Here is a 24,136-nt window from a genome sequence, read left to right on the forward strand (position 1 = left end):
GACAATAGCTTTAACATATGCGGTGTAAAAAGCTGAGGACTCTCACGTGGGCACTTTTTATTGTGTCCTAAAATTATTTCAGAAATATTTAAGTTCCCATTTATTTGAATTTTCATTTCATAAAAAACAAATAAAAATGAGAGAGCTTTAGCATAAATAAAATAAAATAATGAGAGAGTAGGTAGAAGGTCAATTTTCAATATTTTTTAAAGTTACCAATAATGAGAATGTTTATCATCTTTATGTGTAACCTAGTTGATTACAATTGCGATTAGCTCTTAATAAATTATTATTAGGATGCTTCAATTCTTGCAATATATATTTTAATCTCTATAGTTGCATTATGTCAAAGAAATTCGATTGTATAATGACAAATTACAGTCATGAAAAGAAAAATGTACACATCGGTTAATAGGATTTTGCGTTGATTTTTTCATCCTTGTGTACTTTTACAGCTATATGATCACAATAAATTATTTGATGACATATATATTAATATGAAATTAATTTAGAAAGCAAAAATTGAACTATTTTCTGCTAGGGAAGGTGTTGTACGTTTGTCGTTATCCATGAATTTCCCTTGCATGTGATAAAAACAGAAGCAACTTCACTGTATTTAAGACTAAATAAAAGTACAATTGATAGATTTTAATTTCTCCTACTATGTAGCTTTGATAGATTCCCTGAAGAAGGGCAACATAGATCAAGATTCAATTTCAATGTTGTGTTCAATACAAGGAGATTAGCTATATAGTAATTTGTGATAGCCTTATTTGTTTGAGAAATTCTACATTATATTTGTCAATTTGATATTGATGTGTTTTAGTATATTCAATTTTTAAATTTATAGCTAAACAAGTTTTTTTTTTAAATTATAATAACTAAATACTACTCATAATAATAATATTGAATATTTTTAAGGATAAAATATAAAGAAGTTACATAATATTTATAAACAATTAAATGACGTTTTTCTTATGAAATGATCTTTTTAAAATACAAAAATCAAAATATAACTTTTTTATTTATAAAAATAATTATTAATTTAATAATTTAGAAAACAAATACATCAAAACCATTCAATTTATGAATATACAATAGAAACTCTCATATTTTTGTTTTCATTACAAATAAATTAATATCACTCGAAGTGTCAATTTAATTATATTATTTTGAGCTAGTTTAGTGGTCAGTGCCAAGTTCTATAAGAAGAAACTATATATATAGCTTGTTAATAAATGCAAAGAAAATGAAATTGGTTTGATTGGAGTTTAATTTGGTCACATGAGCTGAAAAGGAACAGTGTCAGTCTCAACTTGAAGTGAATGAGAAAAATAAATTAGGAGTTAAAAGAATTGTAACCAATAAAAATGTTGAAATAGACTTCCCTTATAAACAACACATAGTGGCTGCTTGTTCTCTCTGAAACTTTACAAGGATTTGGATCTATTTTCCATGTGCTACTAGTGGTCCTAAGTCTGAAGAAGATAACTCCCAATAGCATATGTTTTAATTCATTAGTGAGTCTTAAATTCTTTATATGCATATATGTTGTCTTTTTCCCTTGAAAATAATTTTGATATCTTAATAAAATAGCATATTCCGTGGTATTTATTTATAATTATTAATTTGAAAAGTGGAAAATGGTATTTGTTTGATTTTGATTATAATTAGTTAAATTGAAAAAAAGGAGAAAATGATAGAGAGGTTTGGTCGTGTAATAATCGAATATGTATGAAAATGCAAGTAACTACTAAGAAAACATTGCATGCCTTGTAATAGGCATTTGATAATGGACAACGAAACATCTGTAAAGGGTAAATTAAAGTGATGAAGGACACGAAGCTATAACTAATTTTGGATAATCCAAGGGAAACTCCAAAATGAGTAGTAGACTTGGTTAGGGACCAAGATGTTTGTAAGCATTAGAATGATATATGTGTAATTGATGATTGATGTGAAATAAACTAAGAGAAACAAAATATAAACGATCTCTAATTAGGGGCTTATAAGAAAGAGAGAGAGAGAGAGAGAGAAAGCAAAGTGGGGATTGAGGAATCCCAAAGTTGGAGAGCAAAGGTGAAGAAGAAAAGGGAAATTAAGGGCAAAGGGGAAAACGAAATGATTATTACTTGAATGGGATGGGACCCAGTTGATAATATTTCCTTTCCAGGTCTTTCAATTTTTTGACTTGGGATCGGGACCCACTTCGGCCACCATTGTCTTTATGGATTGAATGATAAAAAGAGCACCTCACGTGGAGTCTGAACCAAAGACGCTGTCCAACCACAATCAAAAGGGAACAACACAATACTTCTCCTCTCCCTTCCCTTACCTATTCCCTATTCTCTTCCATCACACAATATATACATTCATTTCATCTTCATTTTTTTTTTCTTCTTCTATTTTCATCTCTATTATTAATTAATCTCTATGGACAAATTTGTTAGACATCTTCCAATTAGATTTCTCTATGTTCAAGAATTACGGATTCAACGTTTTAAAGAGTTTGAATGCTTACCCCTCTCAATCAATCAATTGTTAGCTTTCATCAAGAATTTTAATTTTTATATAGTATGGAATACTGAGAATATAAATAAATATTCTCCATTTGTTAATTTGTTAAGTTTTACCTTAATTAGTAAAATGTTGATATTGTTAAGTTGATTATTATATATCGCATTTAAATTTAAAATTTTATATTTATGTATAAATTTTTTTTAATAATATTTACTATTTCATCTACGTATTAAAAAAATTAATATTTTATATAATTATAAAGATTAGTTCTAAAATAAATAAATTTTATAAGAGTTAAAACAAATATAAAAAATAAAATATAATATATTTAAAAAGAGAAAATAACAAAACTTTATTTTCTACAAGTACCAAAAGTAAAAAGAATCATATATTCACAAGACTGAATATATATTTAGACCTTAAAAAAATTAAAACAATAAATATTATTAGAGTAAATTTTTTTACTTGAATTTCAATCCAAAAACTTGATAAATATTTGTGAATTTCAAATGATGTTTGTTGTTTAATATAGATAAAATAAAAACAAAAAATCAAAGATATTTCAACTTCCAGGTTAATCTTCAGCTTTCCATACAAGTAGAATGATTAAAGAAAAAAGAAAGAAAAAAATAAATCAAGTTAATTATCGGTTATAATTAAAAAGCTCATGAACACCACAACTCAACAAAGCAATTTCTTTACTGGAAAAAATCATGCTTTTTAAAGCTCACCCATATAATTCCCACTCATTATCTTTGTTCCTTAAAGCTCTTCCCTTCCCACCTTCTCCCTTATCTCCTCTCACTATCTCTATCTCTCTCCCCCCCTTAAACCACATCAATTTCAAAGCAAAAAATTCCTCCTCTTACCCAAACAAAGAAACAAACATAACTTCACACCTATATCTCCTCCTCAAAATATATTCACTGAAAGATGAGAAAAACAAAAACCCACTATACAAAATAAATAATAAATAAAAATAAAAACACCAATCACACACACTTACACAAACACATACACATACACACTCACTTTAATTTATTTTATCTCCATGCGATCATGGATGGAGGTGATGATCTCCACCACCATCACCAACACCAACACCATCACCACCACCATCACCAACAACAGCGACAAAACTTCCCATTCCAACTTCTTGAAAAAAATGAAGACCAAGAAGCAGCATCATGTTCAACCTCTTCACCGTACCCATCCTTAGCAATCTCACCAACAGAACCAACCACATCAAATTCAAACCGATCCAACCAACTAGTCTCCGCACCAACAACCTCCTCCGAACCAGGAAACAAAAAACCACCACCAAAACGAACTTCCACCAAAGACCGTCACACCAAAGTAGAAGGCCGCGGCCGCCGTATCCGAATGCCGGCTCTCTGCGCCGCTAGAGTTTTCCAACTAACACGCGAACTAGGCCACAAATCCGACGGAGAAACCATAGAGTGGCTCCTCCAACAAGCCGAACCAGCTGTCATAGCCGCCACCGGAACCGGTACAATTCCCGCTAACTTCACCTCACTCAACATCTCGCTTCGTAGCTCTGGTTCATCCATGTCGGTGCCTTCTCAGCTAAGATCTTCATATTTCAACCCGAATTTCTCACTTCAACAACGCAGATCACTTTTCCCTGGAATCGGTTTATCATCTTCCGATAACAACAGCAACAACAACACTTCAACGCTCTTAAATTTCCAAACGAATAACCTAACAACAAACATGTTGCAGGCTAAACAGGAGCTTAGAGACGGAGGAGGAGGAGGAGGCGGCGGCGCACCGTCTTCTTCAACAACATTAGATTTATCAGAAACAAGTGGAGAAGAAAACATGGGAAGAAAAAGAAGACCTAGCGAACAAGATTTAACATCATCAACAACATCACAACAACAAATGGGGAGTTATCTTCTACAGTCAAGTGCAGGTTCAATTCCGGCAAGTCATACTCAGATTCCAGCGAATATATGGATGGTAGCAAATTCAAATAACCACCAAGTAATGAGTGGTGATCCAATTTGGACATTTCCATCTGTGAATAACAGTGCTGCCGCAGCTGCTGCTTTGTATAGAGGAGCGGTTTCAACAAGTGGATTACATTTTATGAATTTTCCACCACCTATGGCTTTATTGCCTGGTCAGCAATTAAGTAATTCATCTCTTGGTGGTAATAGTAGTGGTGGAGGAGGGGGTGGGAATATCAATATGAATATGAGTATGAATATGAATATGAATGAAGGACATTTGAGTATGCTTGCTGGTCTTAGTCCTTATCGTCCAGTTTCTCATCATGAATCTCATCAACAAGGAAGTGGATCACAATCACAACGTGGTGGTAGCCATGATCGACATGATAACACAAGTCACCACTCCTAGTACAACATTTATTTATTATTACCTCCTTCTTCTTCTTCTTCTTCTTCTTCTTACATTACATGTTTTGCTGCTAGTACTTTGATTTCATCATGTGTTTTCATTATTAACACACGTGAGGTTTGTTTGATCTTATTCTAAATTCAGTTTTATTATTTATTATTCCCAAAATTAATTTTTTGGTGTGAGAGAATGATCCCCAGGAGAAGAAGATAAGAAAAGAAAAGAAAAGAGAAGAAGGTTTTTTAGGGTTTGGAAGATGAGATGAGTGTCAAGTCAATTCACTATTTAATTAACAATTGGGTATTTGGCTGCCTGCTTTTATTTTTTTGTTTTTTCTCATCCGGTGAAAAAAAAAAATGTCCTCTTTGAATTATTTCACTACTACAGGGATATCTTATCATCATTATTGTTTATCTCTTTATTTATCTTTTTGATATTTTTTTGAACTGAGTAGTAGTAGTAGTAGCTTTTGAATGAATGAATGAATGAATTAAATTGGTTTGTAATTTGATGCTTTTTATATACATGTTGAAGAGAAGAAGGAAAACGACTTACTATTTGATTCCATTATATGATGCATCACACGGTGTGAATTAGCTTTGGTAGCTAAGTTTCCTACCTAACAGGCATTTTGGATCTCTGTTTCTGGGCCACAGATTAAGGTCGTGCGGTAAAAGGGATGAAACAGTGGAATTTGTTACCGAAAGAGTAATGTAAAATAGTAAAATGTGTAGTCCAGTGCTAATTATGAATATTAAATTTATATTCATTCTTGTGCTGATTCTAAATGGGTGGCATGAATCTGGAGGTTAACTGCATCAATGATTATTAAGATTTAAAAAAGAGAGAGAGATGGGACGGGGTAATACTAATAGGACGTATGGTGGGGTCAAGAGCTTATCGGTTCCAGGTGTTGCCTCAGGTGGTAGGGTATAGCTGCTGGTTATTGCCCAAACCAATGTACAATTTCACTGACAAACAGGTGGATCATTCCCCATTTTTTTTTTTTTTTTTTTTTTTTTTTTTAAATTTAATTTAATGGAGCAGTTGTTGGTATATTACAGAAGAAAGATCCATTGTGAGTCTTAAATGACCCTACTTAGATACGGCCCACCATTCCATCAATCAGGACCCTTCTTTTTATGGGCCATCCTTTTCATGCTCTTATTGAATCATTGGGTCACCAAAGCCAAAACGTCCAAGTGGAAAATGGAAATCGAATCTAGAGTGTTACATTACATTACATCCCCTTCCCAATCCCAATCCCAATCTCAATCCCTTTTTGTTAATTACTGTCTCCCTCCAAAATGTTCTTAATTAGACGATTATAATTCGAATTTTTTACATGATTCAAATTCAATTCTACTTAAATTGGACGATTTTGCAATTGTTGCATCTGTGCAACTCTGGAGGATCCATATTATAAACCTAGATCCTACGTGGAGGTTGGATCTCCAAAAGTATTTTTGTTAATTAATTTATTTAATATATTGTTTTTATAATGTTTGGGAATCTAATAATAACACCTAATTACTAAAATAATAAGGATGAAGTGTGTAGATGGAATTCAAAATGAGTAGGTAAGGGGAAAAGGCAAGATTAGGATATTCCTTTGATCCACTATATATAAATTTTGTTGTGCACAATATGATTCGAAGGGAACTTTATTTATGAAGATCATATGATATCAATTGCATGAGTGTAAAGTAGCCAGCTAGCTATTATATGCTTCTTAGATCATAATCGAATCCCACACCTAACTAATATAATAAGTTAATACTTGACGGGGATGCTCAAATAATGAATAAGGTACCTTGTTGAGGTTCTAATTATGGGGTTAAAAGAGAATGCTGATAAAGACATTGCTCAACAAGATGATGATGGTTCTCAATTCTCATCGATAGAGATATGGGAAAAGCCAATCATCATTAACCAAGATCAAAACTAGCGTTTCTAACTGAAAGATCAAAGATGTGTTTGTATATTAGAAGAATTTACTATGCAGTAAAATTTTCTGAAACAAAAATGATTCTCTCAGAGTATCTGATGTTTGAGAGTTTCATTTCATTTGTAATGTCTTTACATTACCTGTTATTAAATGTAAGTATTGAACTTCAGTCCAAAGAATTGTTTCAGTTGTTAAATTTAAGAAACAAACTGAAACAAAACATGCACTTACAACACAACATTCTGTTGTTAAATTCCAATCATCATCTATAATTTAACGAGGGTTGTTCATGCTTTGGAATTGCCTGTTGCAAAGTGCAAAGTAGTGGAGTGCATTATTATTTTAAGTGAGCCTTTTTTTTAGTGTAGTTTTTTGTTAACATATTATTGGTGTAAAGTATACAACGCTAATCTCAATATGTTTAAAATGATTTCTTTTTCTGGAATACTCTTCATTGAAATTAAAAAATTACAAGAAGTTGATTGTACGTTTAAAGCAAATGACAGTACTATATTTAACTCGGACGCAATAATATATATTTCAATGTTTAAATTTTATAATTCATATTTCTAAAGTCACACATGTTTAACTGTGACGTGTTCACATTGTAAATTTTTTTTAATAATAATACAATACATATTCCTAAAGTCACATATATTTTGATGTATTTACATTATAAATTTTTTTCCAATGACAATATATGAAAATTAAAAACTTTACTTCTTATGATATCTCATTTGCACAAAAAATTAGATATTTATTTTTATTTATAAAATTGAGAATTAAAATTTTAATTTAATTTCATTCATACATTTAGAGTTTGTTTATGTTTTGTTTTCACTTCAACAAATAAATAAAAGATAATATAAATTCAATATTTTTCTCATTTTTTTTATAATTTTTGAAAACATATATAAAATTTTAAAATGTTAAAATATTATTTTTCTTATGAAAATGCATTTTTTATTTTCTCTCTATCAGTTGTAGTCTTTCATTTTCTTATTAACAACTTAAAATAAATATATTTTTGAAACAAAAACAAAAATTATTTTCAAAAAGTACTGAATGTTACACTCTCAAAAATCATTTATGTTTCAGAAATAATTTTTCACCAAGCATGAAAAACTTGTATAACATTTTCCAAAAATGTTGAAACATTTCAAATCCCAACACACTACCAAAATATGTTATGAACAAAAGATTGCATTACCTTCACCAAAACAAAAACTGCCTTACCTTCAACATGAAGAAGAAAATCAGACTTGGGTCGTACCCATTATTCACATGGATCTGAATCTTATAAATGATATGGTACACACTATCACACAACTACAAGAATGGTCCCCCTAAGTAAAATTATGAGCACAACTTTTTTCACTCTCTCCATTTAGAATAGAGCTCTATGTGGATCGATTTGAGTTGAGATTGAACAAAATCGAAATCGAAATTCAATAAGTTTAAAAAAACACTTGTTACATTATTGGGTTCTTCATTATCGATTTAGGTTGAGTTGAATACTGAATTATTCACATTTTTTTTTAATTTAATTGTTAATGATGGAATATCATATTATTTCTAAGAAAATGTCACAGTCTTAACTTTCTCTCAAAGATATTTTTTTAACGATTCACAATTTTGTGTCCACATTAATTTATCTGACTCAAATATTTTTTTGACTTTTCAGATTAAATGCGTTGGACATGTATGTATTATAGTATAGCCGTATCATGTATGCATTCTATAAAAAACCTATTAAATTTTTGTGGTATATGGCTCGTCTATTACATATTATAACAAAAAATAATAATTTTAATATTTAATATTTTAAAGATATTTTTTATATATTTTAAAAAAGGTGTTTTGTTTTTCTTCACAGTAATGATAACCATTTTAAAAAAAAATATCATCATAAAAAATTTATTTTCAAGAGAAATTATTCAATTTAGCTTTTTATCGTATACTATTTTTTAAACTGTAATAAAAAAATAAAATTTATTAAAAAAGCGTGTCATTATGGTAAATACTTTTCCAGAATTTCTACATAGCACACTTTCGAGAACAAATGTGTTTTTTTAATAGCGAAGATGGAGAAAGTAACACAAAAAATTATTGGCATGATTAGACACCATCTATTCGAGGCCGCCAATTTATCTAAGTAAAGGGTAAACAAATCGGCTATATTTTGGGCAGAAAAGTGGCTGAGAATTTACCTGGTAAGAAGCAATAGATTCTATATACTTGGCCCATAATATCCTTAGTTCCTTATTTGGGCCCATAAAATATCTGTGAATGTTTCCATGGTTTTCTCCCAAGGTAATATATACGATTGATGTAGTCACAGAACCATGTGCTTCTTTACTGGCTTTTACCATACAGGTCGGTGGTTACCAGTCACGACGTTAGTAATTGGAGATCAAGACCCACCACATCCACTCAACTTTTTTGTGTGCTGGCATGCTATCCTATGCTTGCACTTTCTATCCATAACTTAGCCCGTTGCCATTTATTAGAGGAAACACGTTTCATTAATTGGATGAGAATTACACGGCTTCAATTTTCAAACTCAACTTTTTATTACACTATGTACTCGTTATTTTTAGCCACTAAATTCGGATCTACTAACTCTGCCAATTGGGCATGTTGTGAAATTCCAACGGCATTCGCAAAGCCAACCCAACATTCAACAAATAAAGCCTTACTCTTCTATACGCCCGGAGGAGGGGCTATGTACTTTTTGGACTTAATTAATAATCAAGGTGAGATTTTAATCATTCACATTAAAATTTAAAATATGAATGTTCTATGTTATATATTTGCACCATTATTACTAACGGTTGCCTTTTGACGGTCAAAAAGATTTTTGATATAAAAATTTAATTTATTAAAATCGATTATAGTTCATCCACCACGTTAAATCAAACTATGTGGTCATCAGTATATAGTTTAGATATCTTATATATTCAATTTTTAACTCATTTAAAATTAATGTAAAATTTAATCACTCATTTGAATCCTATTGATAACGAACACACCTTTATAAAAAAACTTAAGTTAGAAATAACTGTCATCTTCAATCGTTGATACCTATGGAATTTGTGAACATTAATTTGGTGCCACAATACTAATTAGTATGTACATTATTTGTGTTATAAAAGTCATGTGTACATTAAGTGTATCATTAAGGAGGAAGCTACAAAAGTACTACTTCAACCAAAATAGGTTACACTATATACTACCATAGAGGCTGCATCTCTAGATCTTTTCTCTGCCTCTTTATTTACACAGTGCCAATTGATAGTTGGGGAGGTACAATAATAACAATGCAAAAAATGCAGTTTACCAATAACTCACGTTTGCCACATGTAATGTCGGTGCTCTCAGTGTAGAGGATTTGTCCTTGCTCTTGCCCTGCTCTGCATCTAGCTAGGAGGTTGACTCTAAACTGCTAAAACAAATTAGCTTAGACAATTGCATTGGACTTTTTGTGTGCATTCAGATCTAAATTAGACCATTCAAATTTTAATGCAGATTTTTTTTATTTAAAAAAAATCAAAATCAAAATTAAATTAATATTAAAATTGTTTAATTTTGACAGAACAATATAGATGTGGTCCACAGTGTGCAATCTGATTTTATTTAATCTAAATATGTGTTATCATACTTGTGTGATATTGTAATGTTATAGGTTTACTTCGATCATATCCTTTATCATTCATTAATTGGTAAATAAGGTGCATGGACTCGTAATATATAATAACTCATTGTTTTAGTTGTGGTTTTAAAGGTATTTACACATATAAATACAGTAAATAAATTTCGTTATTTTGTATAGAAATGATGTCTTTAATTGTGGTTTTAAAGGTATTTTGCATGCATGTGGGTTGAAATTTTCAACTCTTCAATTCTTATTAACTAAACTAGGTAGCATAACACATCAAAAAATAGACCATGTGTGGGATAAGTTGGCTTTTTTTCTTCTAGTTTTTAGACTATGATCTGAGAGAGGAGAAAGAGATAGGATGAATCTATTTCTATATTATTGAATGAATGAAATTGAGATTATAAAGGGAAAATGAGTAGGAGCTAATTTTAAACAAGATTGAGAAAGGCTAATATCGAGTTATTATATAACAATGAGGATATATAGAAAAGCGGAGAAGAAGAGAAAGAAAAACAAAGGCAAAGAGGATGATTCTTCTTAGAGTTTCAAAAAAATAGCCAAGTCTTAACTAAACTTGCATCGAAGGAAATGAAAATGTATACTTACTAATACCAAAAGACCGAACTATCTAACAAAAAGATTAAACCTAAATAAAAATTTCAATTCATTTTTAGTGGTGTATAAAATATATAGTTACTGAAATATGCGTTGTACCGCACGAAAAAAACAAAATTCAAATTAATTAAATAAATTGTAAATTGAATCACAAATTTAAAATAGATTAGTTAACTAAATTAACTTTAAAAAAAACTGATTTAATCATTTTAATTTTTTTTAATCAAAATCATCCTAAGAATTAAAAAAAATCATTGAATTTGTTGAACTCTAAAAAAAAATTATCTTCATTGAGCTGTAGCCCCAAATCTCCCTCCCTCTCCTCACCCTTCAAAGCTTATAAATATTGTTAAATGTGATCAAGTATGTGTTTCATAATTTTTATTTACATTTAATTTTATTGGTGCTATTTTAGAATTGAAATTTTCGCGATTTTTTTTCTTCACTCTTGGTCCATTAACATTGTAATCGTTCGCAAAATATTACAATGTAATGTTCCCTTCAAAAGCTTATTTGTTTTTTATCTAGAATGAAATATTATTATTGTTAAAAGTGATCAATTATGTGTTTTAATTATAACTTTAATTTAACTAGTGTTATTTTAGAATTGAAATTATCACGATTTTTTTTCTCCACTGTTGTTCAATTAACACTTTATTCGTTAGAAGAATATTACAATATAATATTCTTCTATTACGGGAATATTTACATATAAAATTTGTAAATAAATAGCTAAATCAATTTGTATTTGGATTTTATGAATCCACTTATTTTTATTCTATCATTGTTTTTTATTGTATAATTTTTACTGCATGAATAAATAGTGAGATAAATCAACTTCTTTAAAGTTTAAAAATATTTTAAAACCATTGTTTAAAACATTTACTGAAAATTGATTTTAAAACCAATTTTATAAAAATTCTTTGAAAAAGTGATTTTTAAAATTCATTGAAAAACTAATTCAAAAATTAATTTTTACTAAAAATCGGTTCAAACTAATTAAACTGATTTAAATTTATAAACTAATTTCAACTTAATTTGAAATTAAAATAAAACTAATTTAGAAATTAATCAATTTTTATGAAAGTTACTTTTAAAAACTGAATCAAATAATATAATTCAAATCAATATTTAAATTATAAACATCCTTAGTTAGATGCATGGCACCCTTAGTTTACGCATGACAGGGCATATTTACCCATTTGTCACCCCTAATTAAGAAGACTCTTAATGAATGTAGCCTAAGATTTAAAACTAATTGTAATTCCTCTATTTTGCAGCACCCAATTACGACATTAAGTTGCATATGATATTATAGTCATTAGATTTACTTTTTTACAGAATTGCAAACTTGCAAAACTTGGGGAAATATTTGAAGTGATCAGGACGAATACGTGCTTCAACCAAAAAAAGTTACCAAAGAAAATGGGGATGTACCTTTTCCTCAAAAATACTTTTTATAACCAAAAAATTATTTCCTTTATATTAGAATTTGAAGGGAGGAAGAATGTTAGTGTGTGTGATGAATTAGGCAACACCTTGTGTATCTTGTATCCTTATATTTTGTCTTCTTGATTGACCCGTGTACTATCGGGCTATTAGCTATATAGAATTGGATTTGATGCAACGTGTTGCTGCAAGAATTAACTTCAACGTTATGACACACATCCGTAGCTCCAATACTGTACTAATTCCAACTAATTTAATTAAATCAAAGACAATATATCAGACATCTAAAATATGAATTAATTTGTTTCCAGCATTCAACTTTGATAGTAATTTGCAATTGATTGGCACCATCTTCCAATTTTTAAAATTATGTTCGCGAATTAACACTGACGTGAGCAAGGACAATTTGGCACGTTTGTATGTTAGATGTAGTCAGGCAATAATAGTTGCTAATTTCATTAGCTTTTTTTTTTAAGCTTATAAAATACTGTTTGAAGTCTTTTGTTAATTTAACAGACATCGAATGTATTAAAAATTGAAATAAATGAACACCAAACTGAGTTGAAAAAGGGAAAAAAACAAATTTATGATGAGCGCGGTTCTTATCCGTACCGTGGTTGCCACACGCTTAGAAAATATTGTAAAGCTTTAATATGATGCTTCAATGAGGAGTCCACACGCTTTTCTGTTCAATTTTCTAGAGAATAACGAAACTGAATCAAATTTATTTTTTCGTGTTAATCACCACCAATAAATTCATCCATGTAAAATAATTTTTTTGAATTTAAACTCGGATTATCTTAGAAAATGTTCGGTCAAAAAATAATGACAGTATTATCAATTGAATTAGTTTATAAAACATCAATTAATCAGATTATTAGTATTAAATTTCGAACTAGCTATGTTTGTTATTGTTACCATAATAATTTAATTACTATACATCAACGGAATAAAAAAATGTATATGCAAAAATTTAGTTATATATCATCCACATCTATGTATAAAATGATATACTTTTTTATATAGCCTATGTTTTATTTTTAAATTGTTCTTCTCATTTGTTTTGTTTCACAGTAAGATACACAATATCGATATCAATAATAAAATTGATATATTTTTATTTTTATGTAGCCTATTTTTAACACCTAAATCACTTTTAATATTTTTTCACTTATAAATATAAGATTTAAGTAGCTAACTACTTTAATTGAATTAAACCACAAATAATACGTACTATGTTGCTAACAGGTTGTAATCCATTTTTTTAGAATTTTATTTTTATGTGTATGTCTTTGTATACAGCACAAATTCTACTACATTATTGGTAAATGTATATCATTCTATCAAGCATTGGAAGGTTACGAAATCTTCATATTTTGTGTAATTCAATCTTCTTTTTTTACAATAAATAATTAGAATATTATGGATAAAATAATAAGCGAAACTTATATATCCATCCATGAGAACCCTCATTATAATTTGTCATAAAACTTATAGGCCACATAAATTCAGGCAAAAAAAAAACTTTTAGACCACATAATTTTCTTTTTTGGACTCAGAGCGCGTACTAGTAACGTAGTAGTGGTATTGTCTTTTGCAAAAGACATTTAATTTCAATAAATAAAATAGAAAAAATGGAAAAGACAAAAAGATCACGTGGGGAACTCATTGAAGATGGCTGATCGAAGCAAATGAACATGACCACGCCACGCGCCTTCGTGTGACAGGTATCCTCCCGCCACACTCCTTTCCCAAAATCCATTCCTCTTTTCTCTCTCTTCTGCCCTAATTTTAATTTTCCCACAAATATTTCATTTTCATTTCTCGTTTCCAAATTAAACTCTCGATAATATTCTTCATCCTTCCACCCTGATTCACACTTCAACCTATTCTAATTCCATTCCTTCCGAATCCTCTTCCACGAGGTTGGTTAGCAATACATCACTTTGCTCTTTCTTCTTTTTCCTTCTCTCCCTTTTTGGTGATTAGATCGTTTTCTGTTTGATCCATTTAATTTGGTTAAGCCCTGTTTGGTTTATCCGGATATTAAAGTTTAGTGCTTTGCTTAGTGTATTCAATCTGGGAACATGGGTTTTACTTTGTCATTAGCAGTGAAAAATTCAAAAGATAATCTTCAGATTTTTCATTTTTTTTTTGTCTATATCATAACGTTTGCTTGTCCTTGGTGTTTTTTTATTTTATTTTATATTTTATTATAGGGGATAAATTGAAGTAGTTTTGTTTTTCTACTTTAGGAAAATTGTTGCTGGAAGAATTGTAGACACGGATAGCTGATTTTGTTTATATGGGATCAGAGAGTATTGCTCCGATGGTTGAGGCATCAAAAAACAGGTTAGAGATTCATGTTTTTAACTCTTGATATTTGTTCCTAAATCGTTTTTGGTATTACATACTACAAAATATTGAATTTCCTTTCTTTCAGTATTTTCTTTTGGAGAAACTTTCTAAAACTATTTAACAAATATGATGTATTAAATTGATGCGCAAGTATGAATATCTATTGTTCTATTTGTTTGAACTTTGAAGCTGTTAGTTATTTCATTTGGAAGCAATTGTTATGACTTATCATAAATAGCAATTTTTTGTGGAACAACAGATTCCTTATCTGGACTCAATTTTGTACGCTTGATTTGCTTCAGGTCATCTGGTAAAATGAACCAAGGGAAAGTCCCAAAGAGAATTCACAAGGCTGAAAGGGAGAAACTAAAGCGCGAACACTTGAATGAACTCTTTCTTGATCTTGCCAATTCTCTTGGTAACCTATTATGCTTCTATTGCTAGTCTTGAGTATGTTCAAATTTTATTGTGGCAACTGGTTGCTCCATTCAACATGGCAGTTACATTTTGTTTTTACTTTGTATACCATATCGCATTTGACATGATGCTCGAATTTGACATTATGTGCTTTTCGCCCTCTTTTCCTTGGGTTTTTTGGGGGCGGCGTGGAAATAGATCTCGATGAGCAGAACAATGGAAAGGCTTCTATATTGTGTGAGGCTTCTAGGCTGCTAAAGGACTTGCTATGTCAGATTCAGTCCCTCAAGAAGGAGAACGTCTCTCTGTTGTCTGAATCTCATTATGTAAGCTTGGCATTCTTTTTCTTCCTTTCCCTTCATTTTTACCCTGTTGGGAATGCTTCATGTTGAATTTTGATATGTATGGGGAGAAGCCTTTATCCTTTGCTAGTTGACTTGACGTCCATTCTATTTGTGTAATCTTTAGGCCAGTTACTTGAGCTGACTTAGCATTTAATCGCACTTTAGAAATTGATACTTTGATATCACAAATGAACACATTTATCTACATGGGAGTATTTTATGAGTTTGGCTTAATTGGGCAGGTGACCATGGAGAAAAATGAGCTGAAGGAGGAGAATAGTAGCTTAGAAACTCAAATTGAGAAGCTTCAAGGCGAGATACAGGCAAGAATAGCTCAATCTAAACCTGACCTGAATGTATCTCCTCAATTGCAGCTTGAGCCACCTGAGCAGACAAATTTTCCAGGACAGAGTCTCCAATTGCCTACCATAGAACCTACCATTCCGCAAGGACCTGCGGTTTTGGTTGTCCCCTTCCGTCCCGATCTTCAAGCTGCTTTTCCGGCTCCTAATGTTGCCGAGCTCATGCAAAAACCTACATCTGTTATCAGTAAACCACATGCCAGGTATCCAACATCAGCTGATTCGTGGCCATCACAACTGCTTGGAGAGCAACCAACTTCAAGCTAAACATGTTAATTTCTAGGGTTCTAGTTGCAGTATTTGTATAACCAGCCAACTACCTTTTCCTAATTGTAATGCTGCTATGGAACTGTGTATAAATTATATATATTTAATGATCTTAGAAAATTTTACTCAATTTTATTTGTGCCTTAGTCATGACTTGAGTGAGTTCATCTTCTTTTTCCATTGGCTGAACTGAAAGATGGAGTCGACAGTTACCATATTCAATGCTCTTGGCCGTTGGTGAAGATCATATGGTTGAGTTTTCAAGTTTCCAATTTGCCGTAATTAGGATTTGAGTCATTTGATATCTATCGAACAGTTTAGATTGATTGTCTGCAATTAATCAGTGAGATCACTAGTTTCTGTGGAGATAATTTTGTTGTCCTTTTCCTTGGGACCATGTCTGTTGAATAAGCACGATAAATGAGTGGATTCGTCTGTTCTTGTTCTAGGATGAAATCTTTTCTTGGCACTTCTTTTAGGCATGATTTCGAAAGGATCTTTTTATGTGGGAGAAAAAGTCCCTTTTAATTTTCGATTTTTCGTTTTCATCACAAAGGAATGGAAGAAACTGGCCGCTACTTTTTATCTTTACTTTGGTGGAATGATTCCTATTATGTTTGAAAAGGTTTATACCGGAAACACGCTTAATTAGCAGAGTTAATTATTTTTAGTCACTTCTTAATAGTTAATAAAAAATGATCGTGTTATTTTGACACTAAAAGACGCCCTATTTTGACATTGTGTCAAAGAACCATTTCTCAATAAAAAACAAAGGTATATTTGGATGATAATGAGTAGAATTTGCATAGAATACTATATATAATATATGTTTATGTATCTACAGTTTAAAAAATAATACCTGTATTCCGATAAGTAGTTGGTGCAAACAATAATCTCTTTTTTTTAATAAAAAAAATTAGAATGCAAAATAATCGCATGATTGTCAAGTAATTCCAACTGTGTTGGTACTTCAAGATAATTTATCTATCATTTGCAACACTCTAAAAATTCTTTCAAATATAAAAATGAGAAATTACAAAAACAATTAGTGAGACTAGGCCAAAACCCAAAGGAAAACATCTAACGCCATAAATAATCGTTGTCTCATTAAAAATGTTTTTAGAAAATATATAGTGATAAAACATTGATAAAAAATAATGGTCTTAATATATGTATCCGCTAAGTACCTAAGTATTATATTTGTATCTATTATTCGCATTTGAATTACATGAATCAATAGCTCACAAAAAATCATACTATTTTAACACATTTAAAAGTATTTAAAGTTCTTTAATACTAACTAATGGAAATAGTAAACTAAACATTCTAAATATTTTAAACGACTAAGTATTATAATAAATATCTAAATAATAAATTCATAAACCTGCAAATCTTGTATCCTACAAAATTTATATAAAAAGTTAGAAACTAGAACAAAATAGAAATTTGACCTTATCATTGGATAGTTGAGGCTTACAATTGTAAGGTTTGTTTCACATAAAATGCAAGATGACATTTTCATGAATAAATAAAATAAAATAAATAGTTAGGTTAAACACAAATTTATTTGAATAAAATTTATAAAATAATTCAAATATTTTATGAAATTAATCTTTAATTTTAGGGTTGATATGTGTGACTTATATGTAAGTGCATATTTCGTTAGAATAAATTTAGTGTTCTATCTACCTGCATTGATTTTTCAATTTTCAATATCAACTAATGAAGTTTTATCCAACATAAATAGCAACACTCACAACATTTATGAAACAAATATTTTTTTGTTGTTGTAAAATCTCTAAAAAATTCTAATTAAGACTCTAATCAAATTCTTTAGAGTCTTGCGACCATCTCATTTAACATCAGACAATTGTTTTTCACTGATGACATAATTATCCCTACGTTGGAATAATTTATGGCTCACGGTTTATGTGTTTTACTCAAAACAAAACTATATAATTGTATGAGTGTTTGTTTCAAAATTTAAAATGATATTCCTAAAAATGAATGAGTAGGAAATAAATATATTCATTTTTGTTACAAGGATGAGACAAAAATATTCTTAAAGATGAAACTTATTAGAAATATTATAACTTCTCATAATTTTTATTATTTTCATGAAATTATGATTTCAAATTCTCTCAATTTGAAATCTCACATGTTCTTTTTCAGTTACGATCTCCACCGTTAACTAACTCCATCTCCTTTTTCTTATTCTTTTATTATATTATAAAATCTTGTTCTACTATATTTTGTAGACTTAGATTAATCAAAAGACAATTTACTGTCGTATTTTATAAATTATATCGACATTCTTCAATCACTAATATACCTTTAAGTAAAAATAAAATTGTGAAAATTTATCTACAAAATTCTAAAGCTGATAATATTTCGAAAATGTGATTTGGTGTCATAATAAAATTTAAATAATTAAAGAGATTTATATTTATATTTAAAGACAATGTTAATAACCAAGGAGAAACGGACGTCGGCAGCAGTAATTTCGTAATTTAATATATAGAAAACGATGTTTCCTTTTTCAAAAAAATCATAAATCTTGGGTCGGTGACTGAACCCACCAGAGCCACACCTGTGCAAGGCTCCACTGGGTGAGGACCACGTTGGTCCAGCATTTTATCTCATCAATGATCGAAATCAGAATTCCTCTTTTCCTAATCCACGGTGTGTCTGCAAGTTCACCCCAATGGATCTACTCTCCTCTGCACACGAACATATACCTGCGCATCCAGCATAGGACCGCTCCTTCTATACTTCACTGCTTTTTCACACATCTGTCCACTCTTTTTCTTATTCGTTTCAAACAAGCCAACAACTCAACACTCACACTCTCTCTCTCTCTCTTTCCCAAAGCATTTCTATTATTGTGAGTGAGTGTTCGATCAAAGACACACAATTAACACAATCAAAGATGGGATCCGGAGCCGGTGATTTTCTTAAGGTTCTTCTCAGAAATTTTGATATTCTTGCTGGGTATGTATTTTTATTCATCCTCCGTTTCTAAAATCAAATGTCACTTACTTTTTTGTTTGCCACACAACTACCCTAACTCAAATTATAACCCCTTCCTAATATGAGACTGAATTTACCTAAACTATAGTGCAAACATACTTTATATCCCAACAAAGGAAAATAATTAACCACACTAACCCTATTTTAATTTTATTCGATTTGCCCTACTTTACTCTTTTGAAGATTCAATTTGAATCGAGATCAATGTGGTGCTTCTTGTTAACTAATTTCTATGTTATTGTTGTTTCTCTTGCAGGCCTGTGATCAGTCTTGTTTATCCTCTGTAAGCACAATTTCAATCCCTCTCAGAACTAGTGTATTTTTAATTCATTGTCTTGTGATGGGTTAAGCTATTTTGTTTGAGAATGGACTGATTCGTGGTTTTGTGAATTTTCGTACTGTATTGCAGTTATGCTTCGGTTAGGGCAATTGAGAGCAAGTCTCCTGTTGATGATCAACAATGGCTAACTTATTGGGTTCTGTATTCGTTGATCACTCTTTTTGAACTTACTTTTGCCAAATTGCTCGAATGGTATACCCTTTTTTTTACTCTTAGTATCGTTATTTTTATTGGTTATTTTAATTGTTTTGGGAGAATAAAGGAGTACTTGGTGAATGTGATGATGCAATTGAGAGTTGAAATTCTAGGATTTGTTGGTTGCAACATGTTGTGCATGTTATTGAGATATCTTAACAAAATGGGGTTTACTAATTACTGGTTTTAAGGATTTTTCTTTTGGGCTTTGGGGTATCATCTCTGTGCGTAAGCCGACTTTGGTCACCTGCCAATCTGCAGGGTTATTCTGGTTTCTGGTCATGTCTGAATATTCACCAATAATTGCTTTTCTGTTCTACATCTAGTCATTTTTAACAAGCAGGTCTTGGGTTTGTATATTTGCATTGGCGCTTTAGATGTGTTAATTAGTATTAGTATTGTAGTGACACTAATGAACCTGACTACAAGTTTTGCGTAGGTTTTCTATCTATTTGAGATTTTGAGCTACAGGGTCAATGCTTATGTACTTTCCATTTTGATTGGTTATACTTATTTCGTACAATGGTCATATAAGCTTCAATGCAAAGTATACTCTATAATTTAACTGGATGTAATGCATTTTCTACATTGCATCAAAGCTTTGTATGAGTTTTCTTTTTGTGAGTATATTTAGAAGGACAAGGAAAGTAGTAAACTCTCAGTTGAATTTTCACTATATATTTCAGGATTCCTTTATGGCCATATGCAAAGCTGATTGTAACCTGCTGGTTGGTCCTTCCTTATTTTAGTGGTGCTGCTTACGTTTATGATCATTACGTTAGACCTTTATTTGTCAATCCTCAGACCATTAACATATGGTATGTTCCAAGAAAAAAGGACGTATTCACAAAGCCAGATGACATTCTAACTGCTGCAGAGAAGTACATTAAAGAGAATGGAACAGAAGCATTTGAGAATCTGATCCATAGGGTATTTCCATCTGTAAAACTTGGTTATTGTAGAATTATTATGATTTCCTTCTGTTGAACTAACAGTGCCATTACTTTGCAGGCTGATAATTCAAAATGGGCCGGTAGTCATCATACAATGCATGATGAAACCTATTGAAAGCAATTATGTGGCTTCTGCATCTTGTGGATGAGGTGCATGTACATGTTAGTAGCGTGTTGCTGATTTTGTTTTTCGTTTTCTGAGACATGTTTTTGTCATCACTCTTTATTGTCGTGTAATAGAATTAGTATCTACGTTTTGTTTTTATTAAGACATGCATGGTATATAGATGATGTTGGTACAACAGTAGAATCATGTTGATTTTCTCTTCTTTTAACCTTAACAAAGCCCGCCATTATTAGAGTATGGGTCTGTTTAGAATAATTTATGAGAATATAAGTTTATTTGAACTTCAAGTGTTTGAAAGAGTTTTAAAAATACTAACTCCATTAACCAAATCATGGGTATTAAGAAAATTGTCAGCAGTATTAAATTTATTAATAATTGATATTGTTTTTACAAATTTGTATTTCAAGAGAAAAAATTAGTTAATGTGTCAAAATTTCTATTAATATAGTATTTATTGTTGATTTTCGGAGGAAAAAAAAACGTCAATTAAGTAGTAATATATTTGTAAAGAAATCATCAATGCAATAGAAAATTTGAAAAATGGACAAAAGAATTTCTAAAGGGGCTCTTATATGATGAAGGTAGTAGCTTATATCATGCATAAGATACTTCAAAGAGATATTTCAAAGTTCCTTTTTTCGTTCTAAGTCTTATTAAAAACTTCCAAATTTTATCCAGACTGGCTAATGGCGACGAACTCCCTATCTAACAAGTATTTTCATTTGGAGAGATAGATACGTAGAATAAAAAGTTAAATAAGATTTTTATAAAAATACTATTTTTAATTTTTAGTCTCTTAATTTCTTTTTAATCAATAGTCTTTCAACAAAGTCGGGATATTTGATTTTCGCTATTAGACTCATAATGATGAACGTGTAGTTTATTTGAACTAATATGACCTTTTTCAACAAAAAAAAAACACGACATAAAATTTTAATTAATATATTTTTAGTTAAAATCCTCAATTTATTTCATTTAAACTTTAAATATTTCTTTCAAATCCACAAATTCATCTTCATCACATACATTGTCAATACGGATGAAATCTTATAAGTTGCGAATGATTCCTACAGTGGTCACGTTGCGAATGATTCCTACAGTGGTCGCGTTGTAAACATTTTCTATTTGAGATGATTCTCTTCTTCAACAGTATTATTATCAAAGTTGCCAAGATCGAGAGTTTACATAATTTCTTGAGAATTTTATTTTTTATTCAAGACCTTTGAGAACTCGGTGAACACAAATCGGTACACTATTCGAAACAAAATCAAAAGAATGGAAAAAGCCAACAACATATATTGCAGATATAAAAAAATTGAGGAACATTTTCTTTTCTATATTTATGAACATTTATTCCCTTATTAAATGAAATTTATGTGGGTTTAATCGGAGACCTACTTTTATAGTGCGGGAACAAATAAAGAAACTTGAAAGTTGTTTGGATGGGACTTGATGATATAGAGTCCTTAAACTAAGTTGCCCTTGTCAATCATTGGATTCTGGTGGCATCTAAGGTGGATTATTAAGTATACGGTCCATCAGTGAATGAGTAAACCATGATGAACATAACATTAGATTTATTTTTACTTTTTTTGACAACAATATCATTAAACTAAGTTAGTTTTCGAGATTGAATTTGAAACTTTCTGCTTAAAACTTTTTCACTGTTTTTTAATTTATCAATTGAATTATCTTAATAGATTAATGAAAAAGTTAATTATCATTTGTCAAATATTGTATTTAGAAATACTGATGCCTAGTCAAATTGTATTGGATAGTATATATTTTTAATTTAGTAATTATTAAAAAAAGCAGTTTATGTTTGTGGTGGTTGCGGCAGTTATTAGAAGTAGTTTTTATTAATCGGTAAAAAAAACTGCACATACAATTTTGGTTAGTTTTTATTTTAGTAACATATGCATATCTATAATTGAATGAAATCCCTCTCTTTTCAATATGAAAAATGTTTGTTATTACGATGGAAAACAGCAATGAGAAGCAAAAAGTAATCATATGTGTGATTTTTTTATTTGATTAGACTATTTCAACTTATGGCTCGATATATGGTAGTTTTCCCAACTTCAAATTTTAACCTATATAGCTTTGCTGTTTCAATATTAATATAATCAAATTTGTTTGTCTTTGTGCTTTGTCTATTTTTTTTTTCTGTTCAATTAACAACACCATCTATTGAAGTAGCATGTATATTATACTTGTAATTAAAAATTGTAATTTGGTCCCTATCACACTCCCCTTCCACATCAAATTTTCCCCGCTTTTTCTGAGAAATATTCGTTAATAGCAGAAAACCATTTTCAATATAATTCTAAATCATCAACATCTTTCAAGGATATTTTGAAACCGTCCGTCCACTCATATTAGTTTCCAGAAAGTTACGATTTCCTTGTTGCACGGCTTCATTCCACCGACATTTTTACTTCAAATCAAATGTCCAGACGTAGAGTATCCATAAATAATGTCAACTGCAACAAGTTCCTTAGAGATTGATTTGAGATGCCAAAAGTGACTATATTGTTTATTCTTTCCCAACAGGTGAGAAGTTGGGGATCATCCTTATTATCAAGGTTTGAAATTGAGTCCTCAACAGGGTCAAATTTATTTTTGGCCTTCAAAGCAATTTTAATGAATCTATTCAACCAATTGTAGTTATCAGAAATGAGAAGTTGAGACACCAGGGTAAGTCCTGAGCTGTCTGAGGAATGCAGAAACTAGAAGTAAGAACTGAGAAAACCTTCAAATGTTCAAAGAGCAGTGCTGAAACTAAAAGGGATGCAAGTAAAGTTGGAGTTGCAGTGACAGAAGGAAGTGTCACTGACACTCCACATGAAATGAAACAACACATGTAGTACAAAGGGAGAATGGGCAGGGGGATGGGGATAATCATGGTCATCCCAAACATTTTGAAGACCCTGTTCTAATTTTAGAAATTGGACTCTAATTAAAAGAAAACAGTAAAAACTTAAATAGAACCATTCATTATTTAAATTATAAATAACATAAAAAATATGATTCTATTTTTTATTTTCCTTTTTTTTTTGTTTCTAAGATCTGATTCTGTTTTTGACTTGGAATTAGGCAACGTAAAGCACCCGAGTCATTTTAAATGACAATTATTTGATATCGTATATTCAGAAAGCTTGGCAG

At 30.5% G+C, this 24,136-nt stretch overlaps 3 protein-coding genes across 5 annotated transcripts; all 3 read left to right on the forward strand.

Moving 5' to 3' along the window:
• The first annotated feature begins 3,221 nt into the window (after positions 1-3,221).
• On the forward strand, positions 3,222-5,308 carry LOC101512124 (transcription factor TCP14). Its single transcript, XM_004508694.4, has one exon. It carries the CDS (start codon positions 3,580-3,582, stop codon positions 4,903-4,905), a length of 1,326 nt encoding a protein of 441 aa, XP_004508751.1. The 5' UTR covers positions 3,222-3,579; the 3' UTR covers positions 4,906-5,308.
• An 8,885-nt stretch (positions 5,309-14,193) lies between these two features.
• Positions 14,194-16,456, forward strand: LOC101512450 (transcription factor bHLH47). Of its 3 annotated transcripts, none has more exons than XM_027337131.2 (5): positions 14,194-14,305; positions 14,834-14,930; positions 15,239-15,354; positions 15,552-15,679; positions 15,940-16,456. In XM_027337131.2, the coding sequence occupies exons 2-5, from the start codon at positions 14,884-14,886 to the stop codon at positions 16,324-16,326; spliced, it is 678 nt and encodes a 225-aa protein (XP_027192932.1). In that variant the 5' UTR covers positions 14,194-14,305; positions 14,834-14,883; the 3' UTR covers positions 16,327-16,456. The 3 variants fall into 3 exon arrangements, with proteins under 3 accessions (XP_027192932.1, XP_004508752.1, XP_073220148.1); XM_004508695.4 differs by having other exon boundaries at positions 14,285-14,503; XM_073364047.1 differs by lacking the exon at positions 14,194-14,305 and having other exon boundaries at positions 15,196-15,354.
• A 2,573-nt stretch (positions 16,457-19,029) lies between these two features.
• Positions 19,030-21,258, forward strand: LOC101512771 (HVA22-like protein a). The gene is made up of 5 exons (XM_004508696.4): positions 19,030-19,317; positions 19,613-19,639; positions 19,766-19,888; positions 20,578-20,821; positions 20,903-21,258. Exons 1-5 carry the CDS (start codon positions 19,256-19,258, stop codon positions 20,957-20,959), a joined length of 513 nt encoding a protein of 170 aa, XP_004508753.1. The 5' UTR covers positions 19,030-19,255; the 3' UTR covers positions 20,960-21,258.
• The last annotated feature ends 2,878 nt before the right edge of the window (positions 21,259-24,136 follow it).

This window comes from Cicer arietinum, chromosome 7, assembly GCF_000331145.2.
Source record: "Cicer arietinum cultivar CDC Frontier isolate Library 1 chromosome 7, Cicar.CDCFrontier_v2.0, whole genome shotgun sequence".
Lineage (NCBI taxonomy): Eukaryota > Viridiplantae > Streptophyta > Magnoliopsida > Fabales > Fabaceae > Cicer > Cicer arietinum.

Excerpts from the sequence above, each read along its gene's own strand:
- LOC101512450 (XM_027337131.2), top strand. The coding sequence starts at position 14,884 with ATGGGATCAGAGAGTATTGCTCCGATGGTTGAGGCATCAAAAAACAG. Across the intron at positions 14,931-15,238 it reads GTTGAGGCATCAAAAAACAG|GTCATCTGGTAAAATGAACC; the intron begins GTTAGAGATTCA and ends GATTTGCTTCAG. Across the intron at positions 15,680-15,939 it reads TGTTGTCTGAATCTCATTAT|GTGACCATGGAGAAAAATGA; the intron begins GTAAGCTTGGCA and ends TTAATTGGGCAG.
- LOC101512124 (XM_004508694.4), top strand. The coding sequence starts at position 3,580 with ATGGATGGAGGTGATGATCTCCACCACCATCACCAACACCAACACCAT.
- LOC101512771 (XM_004508696.4), top strand. The coding sequence starts at position 19,256 with ATGGGATCCGGAGCCGGTGATTTTCTTAAGGTTCTTCTCAGAAATTTT. Across the intron at positions 19,640-19,765 it reads ATCAGTCTTGTTTATCCTCT|TTATGCTTCGGTTAGGGCAA; the intron begins GTAAGCACAATT and ends ACTGTATTGCAG. Across the intron at positions 19,889-20,577 it reads TTTGCCAAATTGCTCGAATG|GATTCCTTTATGGCCATATG; the intron begins GTATACCCTTTT and ends TATATATTTCAG.